Here is a 19739-nt window from a genome sequence, read left to right on the forward strand (position 1 = left end):
TCCATATCAGCTCCATTTGTTTATGTTCCTCAAGTGTTTATGTTCCTAAGGTCCATAACACTGGCAGCCCAGCCGGTTGCGATGGTCTGCACGGCCGGGTCCTCCGAGCTCAGCAGGGTCTCCCAGTCCTGCCAGATTTTGAGGTTCTCTAGGTCCCGCGGGGGAGGGTCCGCCGGGCAGAGGGAAGAAGCGAAGGGTTCTGGGCATAGGGCGCAAGCAGGAGTGGGGAAGCAGGGATGATAGTGGGCTAGGGTAAGGGGTGAGGGAAGAGTGTGTCTGTAGTCTGCGCCAGAGTGTTGCGTGTTTGTTATCTAGTGAGGGGTGGGGCGGGGGGTAGAGCTGGCGTAAGGCTCTGTACGCCTGGGTCAGCTCACTGAATGAGTGCGCTCCTTCGTGAATCCCCGATCCGAGGCCACTTGAGCCCGGTTTAAAGAACCTCGGGCTAAAAGGTTGGCGGCACTCCGCTTAAAAAGCGGCAAAAGTTCTCGGTAAACGATTATCATGTGTCCACTTGCGATAGTCGCCTGCAACGTCCCATCGCAGGCTTATCTTCCTTAGGAAGCGTCGTCTCACTAAGGCTGTAGCCGGGCAAGTCCACAGCAACTGTTTTTCGTCACACTGGTCTGGCGCAGCACCACAATGGGGACACTTGTCAGTCACTTCGAAACGTTTGTCACGCCACCGATGACGCACAGGAGGAGCCAGAGCCGCTCCTGCCCGAATCCGGCGCACTGATACCTGCTTCTCCCGAATGACGCTAGAGGGAGAGGGTACGAACACGGAGAAATTAGAGCGCGTGTTCGCTGAGTATGGCCGCGAATCCAGTGTATACGCACAGGACAGGGGTATTTTGTGCAAAGTTGGTGAATGAATTGTGTAACTTGGAATGTGCTCTGGACAGCCTTAAATTTAAGGGCGGCAAGGGAGTCAGTGTAAATGTGAACAAGATACGAGTGGAAGGAAAGCAATCGCACTGTGTATCACTTAAAGCTCCAAGGCAAGGGGGGGAGCAAGTATCGGCGCGCGGAAGTTAAGATGAGGATGGGAGGAACTGTATCGTGTGTTGTGTAGTCGGGCTAATAGGCGGCGTCCCGACGGTGTCTGCGGTAATCGCGTGTATTGACTTGTGAGGTGGGCTTCTCTCAGTTCCTCGAAGGAGTTCGTCACACCCAGACCTCGGAGTCTCAGGTTAGACGTGTTTATCGGGAGGTCGAGGGCCTTCTTCACCATTTTGCGCGTGATCACCTCGAAGATGTTCTCGAAGGTAGGGGACCGAGTAGCGGATTCTGCTCGTTACAAAGGCCAGCCGCACAGCGTCTTTGCTTCGCAGTCCCCCTTTCTTGTTCGAGACTGTGCGGACCATTCGGCCCACTCCCACCTTTTATTGCGAAAGCAATACTACTTGCACTTTCACGCCTTTGCCATGCCGCGGCGGTGACCACCATCGACCTTTGCGAAAGCAATACTACTTTCACTTTCACGCCTTTGCCGTGCAGCGGCGGTGACCACCATTGACCTTCATTTGACCTTGATTGCATTAGATTGGATTAGATTAGATTAGATTAGATTAGATTGGACTGTATTGGATTAGATTAGATTACATTAGATTAGATTACATTGGATTGGATTGGAATGGATTTTTGTCGAGCGTGGTCGTCGCCAGCTTACGATGGTGGGTGAAAAGACCTAGGACTCTGATTTCTTCTCGTTCGGGTATCGGTTCCTATCCGAGTCGCAATTCGATCTTGTTCATATATTTTTTGGAGAGGCGAATGTGCACGAATTCGGATTTTTGCGGTGAGCAATGGAGGCCGCAGTACTCGTTCGCAGCGGTCGCTGCCTCCGGCAGGCTGGCATTTATTTCTCAGAGAGAGCCCTGCGTGGCCCATGTGGAGATGTCGTCGCTGCAGACTTTCTCCGTGTGGGCCGGCAGGTTCATCATTGCCAAAAAGTTGTGCCCTCCTGGGAAAGCAAGCATTGCAAAATTTTATTTCAATGCATATACCATTTCCAAATCACCAAAAGGTAAAAATTTTAGAGCACTCCTCGCAGTCAGGTCAGTATTGTGTACACTCGGCATTAACTATCAGTGTCTCATTCTTTTGGTAACATAGGGTAACCCGCCGCGGTGGCTCAGTGTAAGGCGCTCGTCTACCGAGCCGGAGTACCCGGGTTCGAACCCGACCGCGGCGGCTGCTTTTCGATGGAGGCGAAACGAAAGAGGCGCCCGTGTGCTGTGCGATGTCAGTGCGTGCTAAAGATCGCCAGGTGGTACAAATTATTCCGGAGCCCTCCATTACGGTACCTCTTTCTCTCTTTCTTCTTTCACTCCTACCTTCCTCCCTTCCCTTACGGCGTGGTTCAGGTGTCCTCCGAGATATGTGAGACAGATACTGCGCCATTTACTTTCCTCAAAAACCAATTTACCAATTTTTTAAATGGAGTCGGGGAGGTCATTTTGATGTTATCGCTTATCCATAGTTGAGGAGGGCTCTGATCTTGCCCGCCGTACGCTCAGGTGGTCAAGTGCGTGGAGCGCCCGGAGGAGCAGCCTCGCGAAATCGACCTGTGGCTCCAGAGCGTCCAGGAGCTGCACCGGGCCAGGCCGCCGCCCACCGTGCGCTACACCAGGTCGGTACCGGTGTTGCACCCACCGGCGCACCTGATGAATACCCTGCAGGAACAGAATGCAACATTAAAATGATACTAAAAGTTTGCTGTGTACACATGTTATACTGGGACGGTATTATAGTGCTAAAATTGGCAAATAATGTTATATGCTGTATCGCAAGCAATGTTATGTTCAAATTAAACATCGTTCTAGTATTGCGTTCTAGATGCTACGATAATGTATAAATTGTCACTATAAAACAACATTGCTAATATATATTTGAAGCATTGTGTCGCATAACTTTTGCCACTGTTCTTACACTAAAGGTCTTCTTCAACTATCAGTACTTCGCAGTAAATCTCAGATTGTGGCTGCCTTATAAATCGCATGCACAACCCCATTATTTTGTTGGAAAAATTTGCTTACTACCAATTCAGCTCTATCATCACCCATGGAACACTGTATAAGTTGTGTGTTCGGGGGTGAGTGAGTGGCGTGCATTGTTCGTGGTGTATTGCAGAACTTAAAAGCTGTCCTCGCTGCCAAGCGAGGACAGCTGCAAAGCTTTGGTTAAATTCCCACTTGGTGTGCCTGCATGCTCTTGCAAGGTCAATTTTAGAGAAGTTGCACAGATATTTCAGTGTGTTATCGAGGTCAGGGTAAGGTTACTTAAAGCTTATTTGCAACGTTTCAGAGTTGCTATAGAAAAATTACATAGAAATGATGCTTTCAAGTCCGGCCGAAAGAAAAAAAGGAACGTTGTTGTGGCGTTTTGGGGGGCTATGATAGACACAGTGCAAATAAAGGCGCTGGGGACAACCCGGGTTATCTGTTGGTGGGAGGCGATAATCGCGTGTGACCGTATCCATCTGTGAAAGCCTGGTGGTGGTGGTGAAAACATTTATTAAGAATGAACAGGAGGTATGTTTGGATCAGCCCGTAAGGGACCGATCCTTACAAACACTAGGTGGAGGTCCCTAGTATGGGACCCCAGTGGCGGTGGCCGCCGCCCGGGCGCGTCCGACTAAGGCTTGTTGGGCCTGTAAGTCGTGGCAGCCGAGCAGGGTCGCCTCCCAGTCCTCCCGGGTTGGGTTGGGGATGGGGGGAATAGCCGGGTTGGAGGGGCAGGCCCACACCATGTGATAGGTGTCAGAAGACACTGCACTACAGTGTGTGCAGCTGCCGCTAAAGGAGGGGTCAAAATGTTTTAGCGCTGCCGGGCACAGCAATGTATTGGTGAGAAGGCGGAGAAGGAGCCGCTCATCCGCCTTCTTCAGGCCTTTACATGGGCTAGGGTAAAGGCGATGACAATTTTGATATGTCACGGAGGCAACGATAGAGAAAACGTGGCTTCGCAGAGCTCCATTCGCGTGTGCATCATAAGACACGCAAAAGGTTGCACTGTCTTCTTAAAGAAAGGCATGTTGATGGACGTTTGTGCAACTATGAAAAACTCTGTGCACAACAGGGTGCAATTGCAATAAACAGCAGTCACCTTGGCGCAGAACAGCAAAGTTGATTGACTTCGGTCAAAGCAGCGAATCGTCTCAACCTGCAAAAGAACTTTTGCAGTCCTTTAAATGGCGGCTAGAAGCTTGCACAGCTGAGTACTGCAGCGGGCTACTGGTGCATTTTACTCAATGGAGAAATGTAAGGGCATTTGCATAGATTTGCGTGTCCGGATGGTGCCTGTCGAGTAATTCAGGCTGCTGCATATTCAGAGTGCGGCCGTAATGTACGCACTGAGTCCAATTTCACGTGGTTCTCAACACTCTCGCTTATGGAGCACAAAAAGCAGCTAGGTCTGTCATCTTTCACGCTGTCACAATATACGGCAATTCCCTGCTTGCTTGCGTCAGCATGGAGCAAGATCCGGCATTAACGAGCATGGTGCTCCAGAGAGATAGGGCAGGAAAATGGGATTCTTGAAAACGCAAAACAAAGGGTTCATGGGAAGCCCCAGTCCGCTGGCCAATGTTCCAACCACCGCGGTGGCTGATGAGATGAGCCCGAGGACGCAGGATGTCGCGGCGGCCACCTGGGGACGAAACGCAAACGGCGCCCGGGTGCGTTCGAGATCCCCAGGGGACAAAAATTAATCCGCAGCCGACAACGGCGACTCGCTTTGGGACGTTAAAGAGACACTGAGGAGGCCAACAGAATCGAACCTTTGTTGCGCTAGAAAAGAGCAAAAATGGCTGAGGCTTAACTTGGTTAAGCCTGGAGAATGCGAAGCATCATCGTGTCGCGTAATTTGGAGGCGCACAACCACAGCGACGGCGCGAGGTGGGCCCCCGTTTCTCCACTGTCGTGACGTCATCGTGTCACGTGGTGTGACGTCATGTATCACGTGATTTGGAGGCGCACAACCACAGCGACGGCGCGAGGTGGGCCCCCGTTTCTCTACTGTCGTGACGTCATCGTGTCACGTGGTGTGACGTCATGTATCACGTGATTTGGAGGCGCATAACCACGGTGAAGGGCTGAAGTGGTAGCTAAAGTAGTATGCTTCGCATTAAAAAATGGCAGTGGCTTAGCTGGGGTTAAGCCTGGATATACAAGCGAAAAGGTTCAGTTACGCTTGGTTTGGCGTCATGGCTGTAGCGGTTCGCGCACAATGCACTGGGAGCACCACGATAACGGTGGAGGCGTTCGGCCGTCCACACACTGCCTGTACGGAGGCGGAGGAGGAGACGCTTGTGTAGTGAATACGGCGCTGTCTTAGAAGGTTGCTTTAGAGACATGTAATGTGGTGTCAATTCCTATCGGGTGTACACCAAGGCACTTCCTTTCCTTAAAACCAATTTTCATTTAATTTCATTCTCCTTAACGCCCTTACGGCACGGTTCGGGTATCCACCGAGATAAGAGTTTCCTGGCGCACTGTTTCTTTATTTTTTTCTGATATTTTATTTCTTTCAATTCTTTTGTTATTCTCGTTTCTGTGCTTATTTTTATTCTTTGGCAGCCACCTGAGCTGTGCGTGACGTCGCTCGGTTTCGCTCATGAGAAGAAGTGGCAAATCTGGCTTCCGGCTCACGTGAAGCGCGGTGGTGGTGGTGAAAACTTTTAATTACTGAAATAGAGTTTTGGAGCCACAGAGTGGCCCCGCTACATGGTCGGCGTCCCTAGTCAGGGACACCGCATGACAATGCCCCGTCTCTCGCCCGTTTCACCAGAGCCCTTTGGGACTCTAGCGAGGAGCAGTTGAGGAGGGCAGTCTCCCATGTCTCTCTCGAAGGGGTAGGGGCAGGGGGGAGGTGGGGATTTTGAGTACATGCCCACACCATGTGGAAGATATCACAGGTCTCCCCACAGTGCGGGCATCGCCCATCCGTGTTAGGATCGTAATGCTTTAAGATTGCAGGACAGAGTAGAGTACCTGTCTGCAGGCGCCTTAAAGTTCGCTCCTCCGTCTTACTCAGCCCCTTTGCAGGGGCCGGGAAAAGGCGGTGGATGTCGCTGTAATGCGTTATAATTTCCCTGAATCGCAGCAGCGGCTGGTTATTCTCCGAGCCAGAAGAGCTGGGATCAGGAGCCCGGTGAGTAAGCGCTCGGGCAGCCGCGTCAGCGGCCTCATTACCTCGTAAGCCCTGGTGGCCAGGAGCCCAAATGATTCTTTTGGGTGTTGGATCAGTGGCAGTCCGTCTTAGAATACAAGCAGCTAAGGGGGAGATCTCCCCTGCCAAGTAATGATCACATGCTTTTCGGGAGTCCGTAATGATGATTCTCGAATTCGCGAGGGCGGCAGCAAGCGCTATCGCTACTTCCTCGGCTCGCATTGAATTCGGGGCTCCAAAAGAGAGTCCATCAACGTGCATTTCCTGGTGAACGACAGCGGCCGTGTAAAATCCTGTGGGCGATGGCCCTGCTACGTCTACATAATATACACCGGGTCGGGAGCCGTGTTGTCTCTCAAGAGCCCGAGCCCGCGCTTGTCGCCTGTTTACGTGCATGTCGGTGTCCATGTTACGGGGGAGCGGGGAGACCCAGAGCATATGGCGCCACAGTACTGGGATACGCTCCGCCTCCTCTGGAGTGCAGTCGTGTTGGATGTGTAAGCGGTTTAGCAGGCGGCGCCCAGGGGCCGTCTGCATGAGCCGCGTGTATTGGTTCGCGAGGTGGGCCTCCCGCAGCTCCTGGTAGGAGTTTAGCACCCCCAATGCCTTGAGTTTGGCATTAGAGGTAGCCACCGGGAGATCCAGGGCTCGCTTAGTTGCCTTGCGGATGATGGCGTCTATTCGCGCCTCGTCTTGCTTAGTAGTGCGGAGATATGGCACGGCGTAGAGGATCCGGCTAGTCACGAAGGCATAGACGAGCCGAAGCGCGTCCCTGCCCCGCAGACCACCCCGCTTGTTGGAAACGCGGCGGATCATGCGCCCTATCTGTTCGCCTACTCTCTTGAGTTTCAGAATGGTGGAGTCCGGTCTGAGTCTGTGGTGAATGAAAAGGCCCAGAATACGGAGCTCCTCCACCTCTCTAATAGGACCTCCTGACAGAGAGATGTGAATTGCTGTCCTATCCTTTGGGTTCGCTCTGACATATGCAAAAGCTCTGATTTCGCTGGAGCACATTGGAGCCCACAGTCAATAGCATACGCATCGACTATGGAAGCGGCCTGCTGAAGGCGGGCCTCTATGTCCCCAAGGCCCCCCTCAGTGGTCCAAATTGTAATGTCATCTGCATATAACGCGTGTTGAATGCCTTCCACCCGGGCCAGCTGGCTTGGGAGGCGCATCATAGCTATGTTGAACAGGAGCGGTGATAACACCGCTCCCTGAGGGGTACCCCGTGTTCCCATCATGTAAGGGCCGTATTCCTCGCCCTCAATCCGAAGAAAGGCCTGGCGATTAGTCAAGAAATCTCTTACATACGCGTAGGCCCTAGCCCCACAATCGGTAGAACTCAAATTGGCCAGGATGCTTCCGTGTTTAACATTGTCGAAAGACCCTTTCAGATCAAGGGCGAGGATGGCTTTGTCATTGTGTTGCATAGTTGTGGGTCGTATTACATCCCTGTGCAGCTGGAGAAGGACATCCTGTGCATACATGTGGGGGCGAAACCCGAACATGGTGACTGCAAAGAAGGCCTTCCTCTCCAGGTATGGAGAGAGGCGATCCCGAACCATCGTCTCCATAAGTTTGCCCGCACATGAGGTCAGTGATATGGGCCTCAGGTTGTCCGTATTCACGGCCTTACCTGTTTTAGGGATAAAGTCACAAGTGACGTTTTCCACTCGGGAGGGAGTGGACGCCCGTCCCAGATCTGGTTGATGTATTCTAATAAATGGAGGTAGGCTGAGTCCGGTAGGTTCGCCAACAGGTTCACTGTTATGTGATCCCGTCCCGGAGCCGTACCCCGGCGCATTTTTGCTAAGGCCGCCTTAAGGTCATGTAACTCAAGAGGGGCATCAAGTGTTTCATTAGGCCTGCCAGAGTACATGTACTCAGGCCCAGGCGGGTCCTCCGTACGACAAAGATATCTGTCGCACAGAGTGTCCGCAAGTTGCGCCGTCGTACCTTGATACCCTTGCAGAGCCCGCCGGAGCTGCTTTTGCGTCTCCCCTCTCGTTTGGGAGGGGTCGATCAGACTGCGAAAGAGACGCCACGTCCCCTTCGAGCTGATCTGATGAGTTGCGGCGTCGCAGCGTCGGCAGCATACGCTGCAGCTTGCTCTGTGAGTTTGGCTATGCGGTCGCGTAATTTGCGATTAGTTTTCTGCTTTTTCCACCGTTTAGTTAAGCTCCGGCGCGCCTCCCACAAATGCAGTAGGTGGGTGTCCACTGCGGGGATCTCTTCGGTGGTTTGTAGTGTTGTGACGTGTTGTTTCTGAATGTTGTATATGGGGTTAGCCCACTCCGCGAAGCGCGGTGTTGACGAGCCTAGTGAAGCTTTTCGCTTCAAAACGATAGCCATCACAGCCCGCAACCGCCATTCACCTCAAAGCGATCCTTTTGCTTCTTGAGGATGAATTTTTTACTGAGACGGATCTTTCTGCTGCACCCATTGCGGGGCAAAAGATGCCATTCTTTTGGAAAACGGTGAGCACGAAAATGCAAGCTTCTCTGCCCGTCTTGGGGCTCTCTCAAAACGCGGCGCAGGAGCATGCCCGACGTGGAGTCCCTGATGCAAGAGTGGCCCCCCGACTTTGAGGAGCTGCTGGCAGAGGTGAGATCGCCCCCCCCCCCCCCCCCCCCCCCCCACTCCAACTTTGTATGCACTCATCTGTGGGGCAGAAACGTGGAGGAGAAGTGTTCAAGGACAGCGCAATGAATTGTGAAAAGCAAAATGGTAGGTGTAACGTTAAGGGACAGGAAGAGTGGGTCAGAGAACAAATGTCATCCTAGTCAAGAAGCAAAAATTGGGCTCGAGCAAGGCATATGCGAAGGCAAGATAACAGATAGTCGCTAGGGGTACCAAGAGAAGGCAAGAGGGGATGACAGAAAGCTAGGGAGCTGAGCAGATAATAAAGAAGTTTGCGGGGGTACGGTGGCCGCAGCTGCCAGAGGACAGGGTTAATTGGAGAGACATGGGAGGGGCCTTTGCCCTGCAGTAGGCGTAGTCAGGCTGATGGTGATGAAGTTTGTATGAAAAGCTGTCGCCAATGCATTTTGTGCATCTAATTTATTTTACCTTCATGAGGATCAGTGCCACAAAATTATACCCAAAATTATCTCTGCACACACTATTTTTCTCCGCCTACTTGGCCGCATCACCTATATGTTCGTGCTGAGAAGGGGCAACGAAAAACGGCCAATGCGAGTCAGTGTTTTCTAATGTTGTTGAATTTGCAAGTTTTGTCTGGAACCACTGGTTGCGAGTGCTTAAAAAATGGTCGATAGACAGTCTATAGACTTATTGACTCTATTGTCTTCCTATAGATTTTGTTTTTTGTCCACTCATAATCTATGAGACTGTCTATAGAGAGAAGTCTACTAAAAGTGTATGGCCATAAATCTATAGATTGTCTATAGACTGTCTATTATAGACTGCTGTCCAGGATTTGTCTACAGACAATCTATAGACTTTATAGACAGAAGGCTATAGACAGTCTGTATACTGTCTAAAACTTTTTTTGTAAGGAATATACAGCCGCGCCAGTGCATATAGGGCTGTCGCTTTTACGGTCTGTTAGTTCGCCCATCGGTCCATTTGTTTGCACTCGACGTGGTTCACAAAACAATATTCACTTTTACCTCAGTTATACGAATCGTTTATACAAGGTCTGTTAGAAAAGTATCCGACCTTTGGCCGTAGAAAAACAAATGGCATAACTGGAGCGTTGGAAACCTAATTACCTTCGAAGTAGTCTCCTTGGGACTCCACACACTTCTCCCAGCGGTGCTGCCACTGTTTGAAGTATTCCGAAAAGGCCTTTTTCGGAATGGAGTTTAGCTCAGCTGTCGTTGCAGCCATAATATCCTCTCTTGTCTGAAATCGCGCTCCTTTCCATGGCCTTTTGATTTTGGGAAACAGCCAGAAGTCGCAGGGGGCCTTACCAGGAGAGTAAGGAGTATGTTGAACTACAATAGTCTGGTTTTTTTGCCCAAAAAGTCTGAATCGAGTGCGAAGAATGTTCAGGAGCATTGTCGTGATGGATGCGCCAATTTCCTAGCTGTTGACCACAGCTCCGGTCTCATGCGCCGCACAGCATCATGTAGGCGACGGAGGACATCCCTGTTGTACTCTTTAATCATTGTTTGACCCTGGGGCGTGCGTACTCGTGGTGTGCCACACAGCGAGAGTCCGAGAAAGCAGTCAGCATCACTTTGACGCTGCTGACCATTTGCAGGCCTTCATTGGTCGTGGTGACGTGGAATGCTTCTACTGTGACGACTGGGATTTGGTTTCCGGGTCGTACCCGTACACCCAAGACTCATCACCAGTGATTATGGTGTTGATGAAGTCGGGGTCACTGTTTGTGGAATCCAGCGTGTCCTGTGAGACTTCAACACGAAGCTGCTTTTGCTCCACCGTGAGCAGCTTCGGCGCGAATTTCGCCGCAACTCTCTTCATGGCCAAATCTTCGGTGATAATGGAATGTGCAGAAAAACTACTGATGTCCACCTCTTCCGCAATTTCTCGGATAGTCACACGACTGTAACGTATCACCAGAACGTTCACTTCTGCAATGATCTGGCCATTTCGACATGTTGATGGCCGACCGGAGCGTGGCTCGCTCTCCACCGATGTGCGGCCATCTTTAAACCAGTTGTACTATTGCTTAATTTGTGTGCTGCTCTAAGCATCGTCACCGAAACCCGTCTGAATATTTCGAATGGTTTCCACTTGGCTGTCGCCTAGTTTCTGGCAAAATTTGATGCAGTAGCGCTGCTGCTGTCGCTCCGCCATTTTCCTTGCAATAAAAAACCGACGAGAGCACTGCGCACTACCTCACTCAAACGCTGCCTCCCAGCGACTGACGCTATCGGCAGGCGGGAAAAAATTCGTGCATGCGCACGACACTTCAAGGTCTGCTGGTGCAAGCGCGCTTGTTTCATATCCATCAGGTGTTCGCAAAAAAAAAATAAGGTCGGATACTTTTCTAACAGACCTCGTATGTGTCAGTCTAACGAAGGTCGAGCCTCCTTACTCGCTGCCGCTCTTGGCACTCGGCTGCTTTCCTGACATCAGTGAAAGCAAACAAATACGGCCCTAACCGTTCTACCTCCTCCACTGTGCAGGCGCAGGTGCCCACTGCAGAGCTGGAGTGCTCGCTCGAGGAGTACGCCACCATGGCCTGCTGTGAGTATCGGATTGCTGCTGCTTAGTGGACGAACGACGCAACCTCTGAATTACGGTGGGCCGTTTTGTGTAGCTGGAAGCAGACCTGTCCTGTGATATTTGCTTCACCCCGCCGCGGTGGCTCAGTGGTCATGGCGCTCGGCTGCATGCTGACCCGAAAGACGCGGGTTCGATCCCGGCCGCGGCGGCTGAATTTCTATGGAGGCGAAATTCTAGAGGCCCGTGTGCTGTGCGATGTCAGTGCACGTTAAAGAACCCCAGGTGGTCGAAATTTCCGCAGCCCTTCACTACGGCGTCCCTCATAGCCTCAGTCGTTTTGGGACGTTAAAGCCCCTATAAATAAATAAATAAATAAATAAATATTTGCTTCAGAAATGAACAAAAAAGACGAAAATGAGCCCGTAATGTCAAACGAAAGAAGTGTGTACACTTCCTCGTCCGCGATTTTTCTGTCCACAAAAATAAATCTGTTCGCCGGACCTGTTGATAGTTTTGCAGAGAGTGAGATATGACCGAACTTATCTTTGTTATATTGAAGGGAGAGAAAAAAAATCGCTGTGGCTTAGCTTGGTTAAGCCCGGTAATTGCGAAAGCAATATCCGTACCTACGCCATGGTTCAGCTGGTAGAGTAGCTGGTGGTGGTGCTTGTGGTTAGATTTGTGGTGATGCACCGGTTATACAATCCAATCCAATGTAATACAATCCAATCTAATCTAATCCAATCTAATCTAAGGCCGCCGGTGGTGGCACCGCCACTATTCGCCGACGGCGCGAGATGGTCGCCCAGCTCTTCGGCGTGACGTCACACAGAGGTCATGCGGAAGGCCATTTCATGTGCACCGCCGTCGCACGGCAAAGGCTTCAAAGTGCAAGTAGTAAAGCTTTCGGTTTAAAAAAACGCGACCTCAGAAATTGACCGCAAGCGATTTTATATCGAATGTATGACGTAGGACCATACGCGGACAGGTCATACGCAATTCTTTCACCTGTTAGACACGGCTAAACCCAGACACAAATGACACCGTTAATAAGCGCAATGGCCACCAAAGTTGAGTTTGTATCGATTCGGTTAGACGCAACCGTATGCGAACAGCTTATGCAGCGCGCCGCGCAGTTCTTTCGTCCGTAGCTGATACAGCCTTTGTCAGAAGTTTAGAGCCCAGGGGGTTTGCTTCTGGGCCACACTGCTTTGCTTGTAATGCGCGCTCAGCGTCCCAAATCTCCTGAAGGTAAGAAGATTTTTCGTCCTGCTCCCTCCGATGCGTAGGACTTCCATGAGTGCTACAGGAGCGCCACAATAGTGCTTTGAAGCAAACGCCCTGGGCTCTAAACTTTTGACAAAGGCTGTACATCGATTGATGCATGCTGCCGCACAGGAATTAACTGTTTATGTACAGCGGAGGTTGTGGATGAAGCTTCCCTCCCAACACACACACTGCTTTTCGCGCTCGAAAGAAAAAAATTGGCTGTGGTTTAGTTCTGGTTGAACCTGGAGTGACGCGAGAGCTACAGCTGGCCGAGTGGAACTCGCTGAGTCGAATTGCAATGGGTACAAGCTTCCCCTGGCCTGGTGTCTGACTTATTCAGTGTTAAATGCTTGCGAAATGGGTCTTTGACCTTGAGCGAACGAAAATGCCTCGTGCCTTGGCGCTCATTGGCCGCAGATGCGCTTGCGCCATAAAAATTCACTATCATCAGGTAGTAAATATACTTTGAGCGAGCCTTCTCATCTGTTAAGCCAAGTGTGCCGTGACCAGTTCCTCTAACGTGTTGTGCATTCCTAAAGCCGCGAGCCTCCCGTGACCTGGCCTCGTTTTACGGCCTTTTCTAGCTTGTACGGTGAGGTTGTCCTCTGCAATGTGTCTTCCTTGTGTCCTCGTCTGTATTTGAGCTGTACATTTCCATCATGAACCACCAACATGCCCAGACTGCCACCTTAGTGGGGAAAGGGGTAGCCGACGCCAGGCGCAGGTGTGTGGAGCCAAGGCGCGGATTCAAGGTGAGGAGTTGGCCAAATGTAGTGCGCACGCCCAATAGATGGTTCGGAGGAGCGCCGATATATACGGACGACCGCGCTTGGCGGTCGTTTCTCAAATGTTCGCAAAATGGGTTAAGTCTCCGGAAGAAGAAGCCGCCCGTCGGGGGCGAGAGTTGGGCACGGCGTCGTCGGGCGAATCCTGAAGCCCACCCGAGGGATACCGAAAGCGAAAGGACTGCGACAAACCCCGAGTCTAAAGCGCGACAAATCGAAGCACAACGCCGTTATGAGGAGGCCAATCGAGAGAAGAGGAAGGAAGCCTAGCGACGACGAAGGAACGCCAACCCGGGTCTCCGAGTGCTCGAAGCCTTTCAGTGCTGTCAGCGAGGCGCTACCAGCGGTGCCAACGGACGGTGCAAGCGAGAGTTCCTTGACAGGGAATTTAGCCACAGTTTCAAAGTGTGTGTTACACTGTGGTTCGACAATAACCTCTCGGTTGAGTAGAGTGCGCAACGAGGAACAGCGTTTATGTGCTACTGAATTGCTCGAGAGAGAGTTTCCCGTCTCGTCAAACACGTCCGTCGCGGACTTGAGCGTTTGTAACACGTGTATGAACTATACTTGCTGGGAAGATGCCGCCTCTGAGTGTGAAAGACTTTCTGCTGGAAACGTTGGAACTGGTGTGTCAGAAATACGGCGTTCCAGTGGTGGTGGTCACTGACTAACATTGACATTGCACGAGAAGTGGTTTCCCGAATTCATGAGGGTGCGATTTCGTTTGGAGTGCTTCTCAAATTCTTGACGGGAACATTTGCAAATGTCGAATACGATGAAATACAGCAAATCGGTGTACCATAGTCATAAACTGCCACCTACACCAAAACAGCGGCTGGCCGTCGCGCTCCACGATGCAGATTATGAGCAGCAGACCCGCGATTGCAGATGCAAGTTGTCCTGTGGCGCTAGCCCTCATGAGACGAGCAGAACACCAGGGCGCAGTGCTATTTCAGATATCCTAACCGGACCCTAGATCTCACAAGATAAAGGCTGATAGATATGTCTTGTTAACCCTGATCTCTAATTCATCTCATAACTTCTTGCAACGGAGTGGAAGCTATAGGACGACAATGCGAAAGCTTCCAAAATAAGTACGCTATCCTCATTCGCTCGCGAACGAGCTTAGTGCCTGTAGCTTCCACTCCGCTACAAGAAGCTGTGGCATGGAGTATATGGGGAAGAATTTGGCTACTTTACACATACTCCCTGTTCAGAGAAATGCCGTCTTGCCAACAGCTTCTCAGAAGCTTAACCTAGCAATATAGGAAGTATTATGATCACCATCAGCCTGACTACTCCCACTGTAGTACAAGGACCTCTAACATACCTCTCCAATTAACCCTGTCCTGTGTCAGCTGCAGCCACCGTATCCCCGCAAACTTCGTAATCTCATTCGCTCACCTAACTTTCCGCTGCCCCCTGCTAGGCTTCCCTTGGAATCCAGTCTGTTACCCTTAAGGAACATAGGTTATCTTGCCTTCGCATTCCATGCCCTGCCCGAGCCCATTTCTTCTTATTGATTCAGACTAGGATGTCAATAACCCGTGTATGATCTTTGACCCACTCTGCCCTCTTCCTGTCTCCTAACGTTACACCTATAATTTTTGTTTCCATAGCTTGCTGCGCTGTCCTTAAGATGAACCCTTTTCGTTAGCCTCCACGTTTCTGCCCTATAGGTGAGTAGCGGTAAGATACGGCTCTTGTATGCTTTTCTCTTGAGGGATACTGGTAAACAGCCATTCGCGATAAGAAAGAACCTGCCTATGCGCTCCACCCCATTCTTATTCTTCTAGTTATTTCCCTCTCACGATCCGAATAAGCGAAACTGTTAAACATTACTTTTGTTTTCCGCATGTTAAGTTTTAGACCCCCTTCTGCTTTGCCTAACTCATTGATCATGCTTTGCAGTTCATGTCCTGAGTGACTCAGCAAGGCAATGTCGTCAGCGAATCGCAGATTACTTAGGTATTCTCCATAAACTCTTATCCCCAACTGTTCCCAATACACGCCTCGGAACACCTCCTGTAAACAGGCGGTGAACAGCATTAGCGAGATCGTGTCTCTCTGCCTAACACCGTTCCTTATGAAGATTTTGTTGCTGCCTTTATGAAGGGCTACGGTAGATGCGCAGTCGTTATATATTCCAGTATTTTCACATAGGACTCTTGCACACCCTGATCCCGCAGTGCCTGCATGCTTACTCAGGTTTTCACTGCGTCAGATGCCTTCTCGTAGTCAACGAAGACTATATACACAGGCTGGTTATATTCTACGCATTTCTCGATCACCTGATCGGTAGTGTGAATATGGTCTATTGTCGAGTATCCTTTACGAAAGCCTGCCAGATTGTTTGGACTGAAGTCTAAGGTCCTGAATACATTAGCGATTACCTTAGTAAATAACTTGTAGGCAACGGACAGTAGGCTGATCACTGTAATTTTTCAAGTAATTGACATGTCCTTTCTTATGAATTAAGATAATGTTAGCGTTCTTCCAAGCTTCTGGTACTCTTGAGGTCATAAGGCATTGTGTATGCAGGGTGGCAAGTTTTTCTAGCGCAGTTTCCCGTCCGTCCTTCAACAGGTGTTCTTTTACCTGATACTCACCAGCTGCTTTCCCCCTTTGCATTGCTCCTAAGGCTCTCTTTACTTCATCTTTCGTTACTGGCGGGATGTCCCAGTGGTGTGCACTACTGCCTTCCTCATTAGCGTCTTGTTTATATTGGCTACTATATAGATTTGTGTAGAACTCTTCTGCTATTTTAACTAGCTTTAACAAAAGCAATAGCAGCTCACGGTATATTTCACTTCAAAAGTGTCGTGACGCCACAGTTCAATGTTTCCAGGTAAGTGCGATAATTAAGCGTGTACTTTGCCATTTGGGTGCCTGTGGCTGTTTTCATGCTATGTCAAGGTACACATCATCGAGAACACACTTGATACGAGAACGCTCCATACGGGAGAGCGTATAGCACAAGCACAAGGCATACTTTGCAATGTGCCGTATGCGCTCCAGATGATCAAGCACCTTAAGGTTACGTCTGTTCCGACGTATTATGTCTTCGTTCGAGATAAGCAGCCTGTCGTTAAAGGCGCGTCCAAATACAACTTGTAACACACTGGTTATGCATATACCTTAAGTGATGTCGGTGGCTCCTACGGCCGTACTCACCTGAAATACTCGTCATAACAAGCCACAGATACGGAAGTAATGACCGTAGTGCCTTTTCGGACAATGCAGTGCTGATGGACGTACCGGTGTACAAGGGCAAGCTTATCCAGTCACTGCATGTCTTCTTCACCCTCTACACAGCCTTCAAGAACTCGCAGGTGAGAGGGCATCGGGGAAACGCCCACTGCAGAACTACAGTTGGACGGGACGCTGAAAGCATCACGTTAACATTGTCTCACCAGAATCGTGCTGGCCCAAATCGCGATGATGTCTGAGTGCGGGAACAGCTCGTGATTAGCTGGTTGTTGTGCGCCACTACTGCCGAAAGCGCAGTGCAAACAACGAAGCATTAAGAAAACAAAACGAAATAATTTAGGAGTGCTGGCGTGCCCGGAACATATTAATCTGCTATAGTGTTGCGCTGCCTATAACTATAAAAATAATAACAGGTATGCTTGCAAATTCTACGAACTGCAGCACATACAAGAGAACACGTGCTGTTGGGTGTGTTTGATCCCCAAACAGTCATCCTGTTCGCATAGTGCATTTTTTTTTCTCGAGATAATTGTGGACCAGCAGGGTTTTCTTACGGAAAACTTATCGCTCCATTCCCTTCCTTTATCCCCTCATCTGGGCAGCACTTCGGGACGATGGCCATGGAGGCTGCGGGTGCTGGAAGGACAGTCACCGAGGAACCTGACGCCGAAGCAGTGGACCGCCTGGTGCTCTGAAGAACCTGATGCCACCCGATAGGCTACGCGGTTCCGTCCCGGAAGGCACTTTCCTCGGGAATCTCGTATCAGCGCAGCCTGCGACACAGTGTTGTCACCTAACGACGCCTGTTTTCTCGCAAGTAAATAAAACTGCGCCCGGGCTCAAGCTTTCTACAGTTCTGGATTAATTTACAGAACTTCTTCCACGTGCACAGATAAAATAAATGTTTTTGCGCTTCGCCTTCGATGAAGAGCGGTTGGGAATCGAGCCTAGGAACCAGTGTTTTATCAGCTATAGCGGCACAAAGCGGACAGTTTAACTGCGTTCAGTCTGCACAGATGTGATTTTTCTCGTGCGAAGCCAGTTGGGCCTTTGAACACTAAATGTACGAATGATGTCGGCGGTCGCGTCGGATTTTTCTGACCATGCGACCTCCGTCAAAAGCCCAATGGATTTACTTTTAAGCTGTCTAACGGGGCTCCTTAGCATCCCACAGCTTGGGAGGTCGCGAAGCCATTCCTCTTTCTATTGCGGTCGCATAAAGGGGCACGTAGCCTCACAAGGAAAACCCTTGTGCCGTATACTGTTGGCGGTATTTTGCCATAAGGTGATGTTAAATATTTGGGAAATTTCGTCCGGTGCATACGCGTGCACTTCCCACCGTGGTTAAAGGTGCAATGGAGTCCCGCCGTGGTTAAAGGTGCAATGAAGAGGAATCTGAACTCGTCTTTTTGCCGCGGGAACTCAATCTACACGTTCCGAGCATTCTTAGAAACTTCGATTTATTGCCCTGTATGGCCGATTTCCGTAATTAAATCGAATTAACGTCCGGCTCCCGCCTTTTTTTTTTTTTAATTCTCCTCCGTACGGTGGGCGGAGTCGACCAACGCTGGGAGTGCTTTTCACCCAGTCCCGTGGCGGCTTGCCGCTCTGCCATCGGCGGAGTAATACGTAGTAATCCGTGGAAGCAAATAGTCCGCGCGTATTTTTATTTCTGCGGGCTTATTTTGCGGCTATATTATCTGCGAATGAAACTATTTATTCACGGAAACCTAAAAAACAACATAAAGCGAAAGCAGAGCCTCCACGGAGCTGGCTGAAAGGCACTCCACGCGTTGGTCGACTCCGCCCACCGTACGGGGGAGAATTAAAAAATAAAGGCGGGAGCCGGACGTTCATTCGATTTAATTAGGGAAATCGGCCACACAGGGCAATAACTCAGAAGTTTCTGAGTATGCTCGGAACGTGTAGATTGAGTTCCCGCGGCAAAAAGGCGAGTTCAGATTCCTCTTCAGTGCACCTTTAACTAGCGCAAAAAGACATAGCAAGAGCACGGGCATGCGCTTTACTGTCCCTGGTAAACGCACCACGACTGCACTTTGTGCCAAAAGCAGAGCAGAGCGCTCTCCATCGCTTGACCCAGCAGGAGGCCGACCAACGCAGGCACAGGTTCGCATTACAGGCATGCTTGTTTTTTTCCTTGCGAAATAGTGTCTACGAGCCACGACGTGGAATGCACAATCAATTTTTTTTGCTGGTGTTTCAACAGCTGAACGATGGCTGTGACGTAACAGACGATTTGAGGTCACGTGAGTCATGCAAAACGCTGGGATACAATCGCTGCTTGTTCACTTTTTTTTCAACTCTTGGGCAGGCTTGCGTAAGAGTTGATGCAAATTGAAACGAAGAAAGCAGAGACTATACTGCGGTGTTAGTACACCTCATGTGATCGTGTTACGTCACAGCCGTAGTTCGGCCATTGAAACTGAAGCCGAAACAGCATGAGAGAAAAAAAAATTCACTAAGAAATTATTCACCCCTTGTTGGCGCAAACCACGTGACTTTCCGTTTTCTAATATGCTGCCCCCCAGCTATGCCTGCATTATACTAACCCGCACTTTGTTCATTCAACCTGGAGATAAGTTAACGAATTGTGCAAATTTCTATTCTACCTCGTCATAATATATCTCAGCTGAAGAAGTTCCCCTACTAGAAAAGTATTTTGATTCTTTTTTCTTCCGGGAAACTGCCATTCTAAGAAAGTTACTTAAGCAAACAGCGATTAATATTCAGAACATGTGATTTCATGCACCCGGGAACATCTGTGTTATAACATGTACTGATTTGTTGACAGCTTAAATGCTGAACCAAACAATTAAACGTTAGCAACCATTGTACGTAAAGCACATTGTGCAAAAACAATCTCAGTCAGGAGAAATGGAAGCTAGCTTAATGCTTCGGGTGCGTCCCGTGCGTCGGTGCTGGCTTAGCAATGCAAGAGGAATTCACTGACTGCGCACTGGAAAATATCATATAAACCTAGGTATGACAAAATCGAGAAAACAATTGTGACTACGACAAAGAAAAACACGCAAGGTTCTGCATTCCTGGAAAAATAAATATATAATGACACACTCAGCATACGCGCATTGAGATATGTGCCAATTTGTTTTAATGTCGGCTG

At 49.9% G+C, this 19739-nt stretch overlaps 1 protein-coding gene and 1 pseudogene across 3 annotated transcripts in view; one reads left to right on the forward strand and one right to left on the reverse strand.

Moving 5' to 3' along the window:
- IFT46 (intraflagellar transport 46) overlaps positions 1 to 17434 on the forward strand; it is a 34882-nt gene extending 17448 nt beyond the window's left edge. For all 3 annotated transcript variants that reach the window (XM_089587900.1, XM_089587902.1, XM_089587901.1), the window contains exons 5-9: positions 2519 to 2631; positions 8711 to 8777; positions 11294 to 11354; positions 16631 to 16719; positions 17200 to 17434. In XM_089587900.1, the coding sequence (XP_089444026.1) occupies positions 2519 to 2631; positions 8711 to 8777; positions 11294 to 11354; positions 16631 to 16719; positions 17200 to 17292 (423 nt within the window). In that variant the 3' untranslated portion in view covers positions 17293 to 17434. The remainder of the gene's footprint in view (positions 1 to 2518; positions 2632 to 8710; positions 8778 to 11293; positions 11355 to 16630; positions 16720 to 17199) is intronic.
- On the reverse strand, positions 10321 to 11710 carry LOC149348077 (protein GVQW3-like; annotated as a pseudogene).
- Positions 17435 to 19739: the final 2305 nt, after the last annotated feature.

Source organism: Amblyomma mixtum, chromosome 4 (assembly GCF_055824585.1).
Source record: "Amblyomma mixtum isolate Tamu chromosome 4, ASM5582458v1, whole genome shotgun sequence".
In the NCBI taxonomy this organism is placed as follows: Eukaryota; Metazoa; Arthropoda; class Arachnida; order Ixodida; family Ixodidae; genus Amblyomma; species Amblyomma mixtum.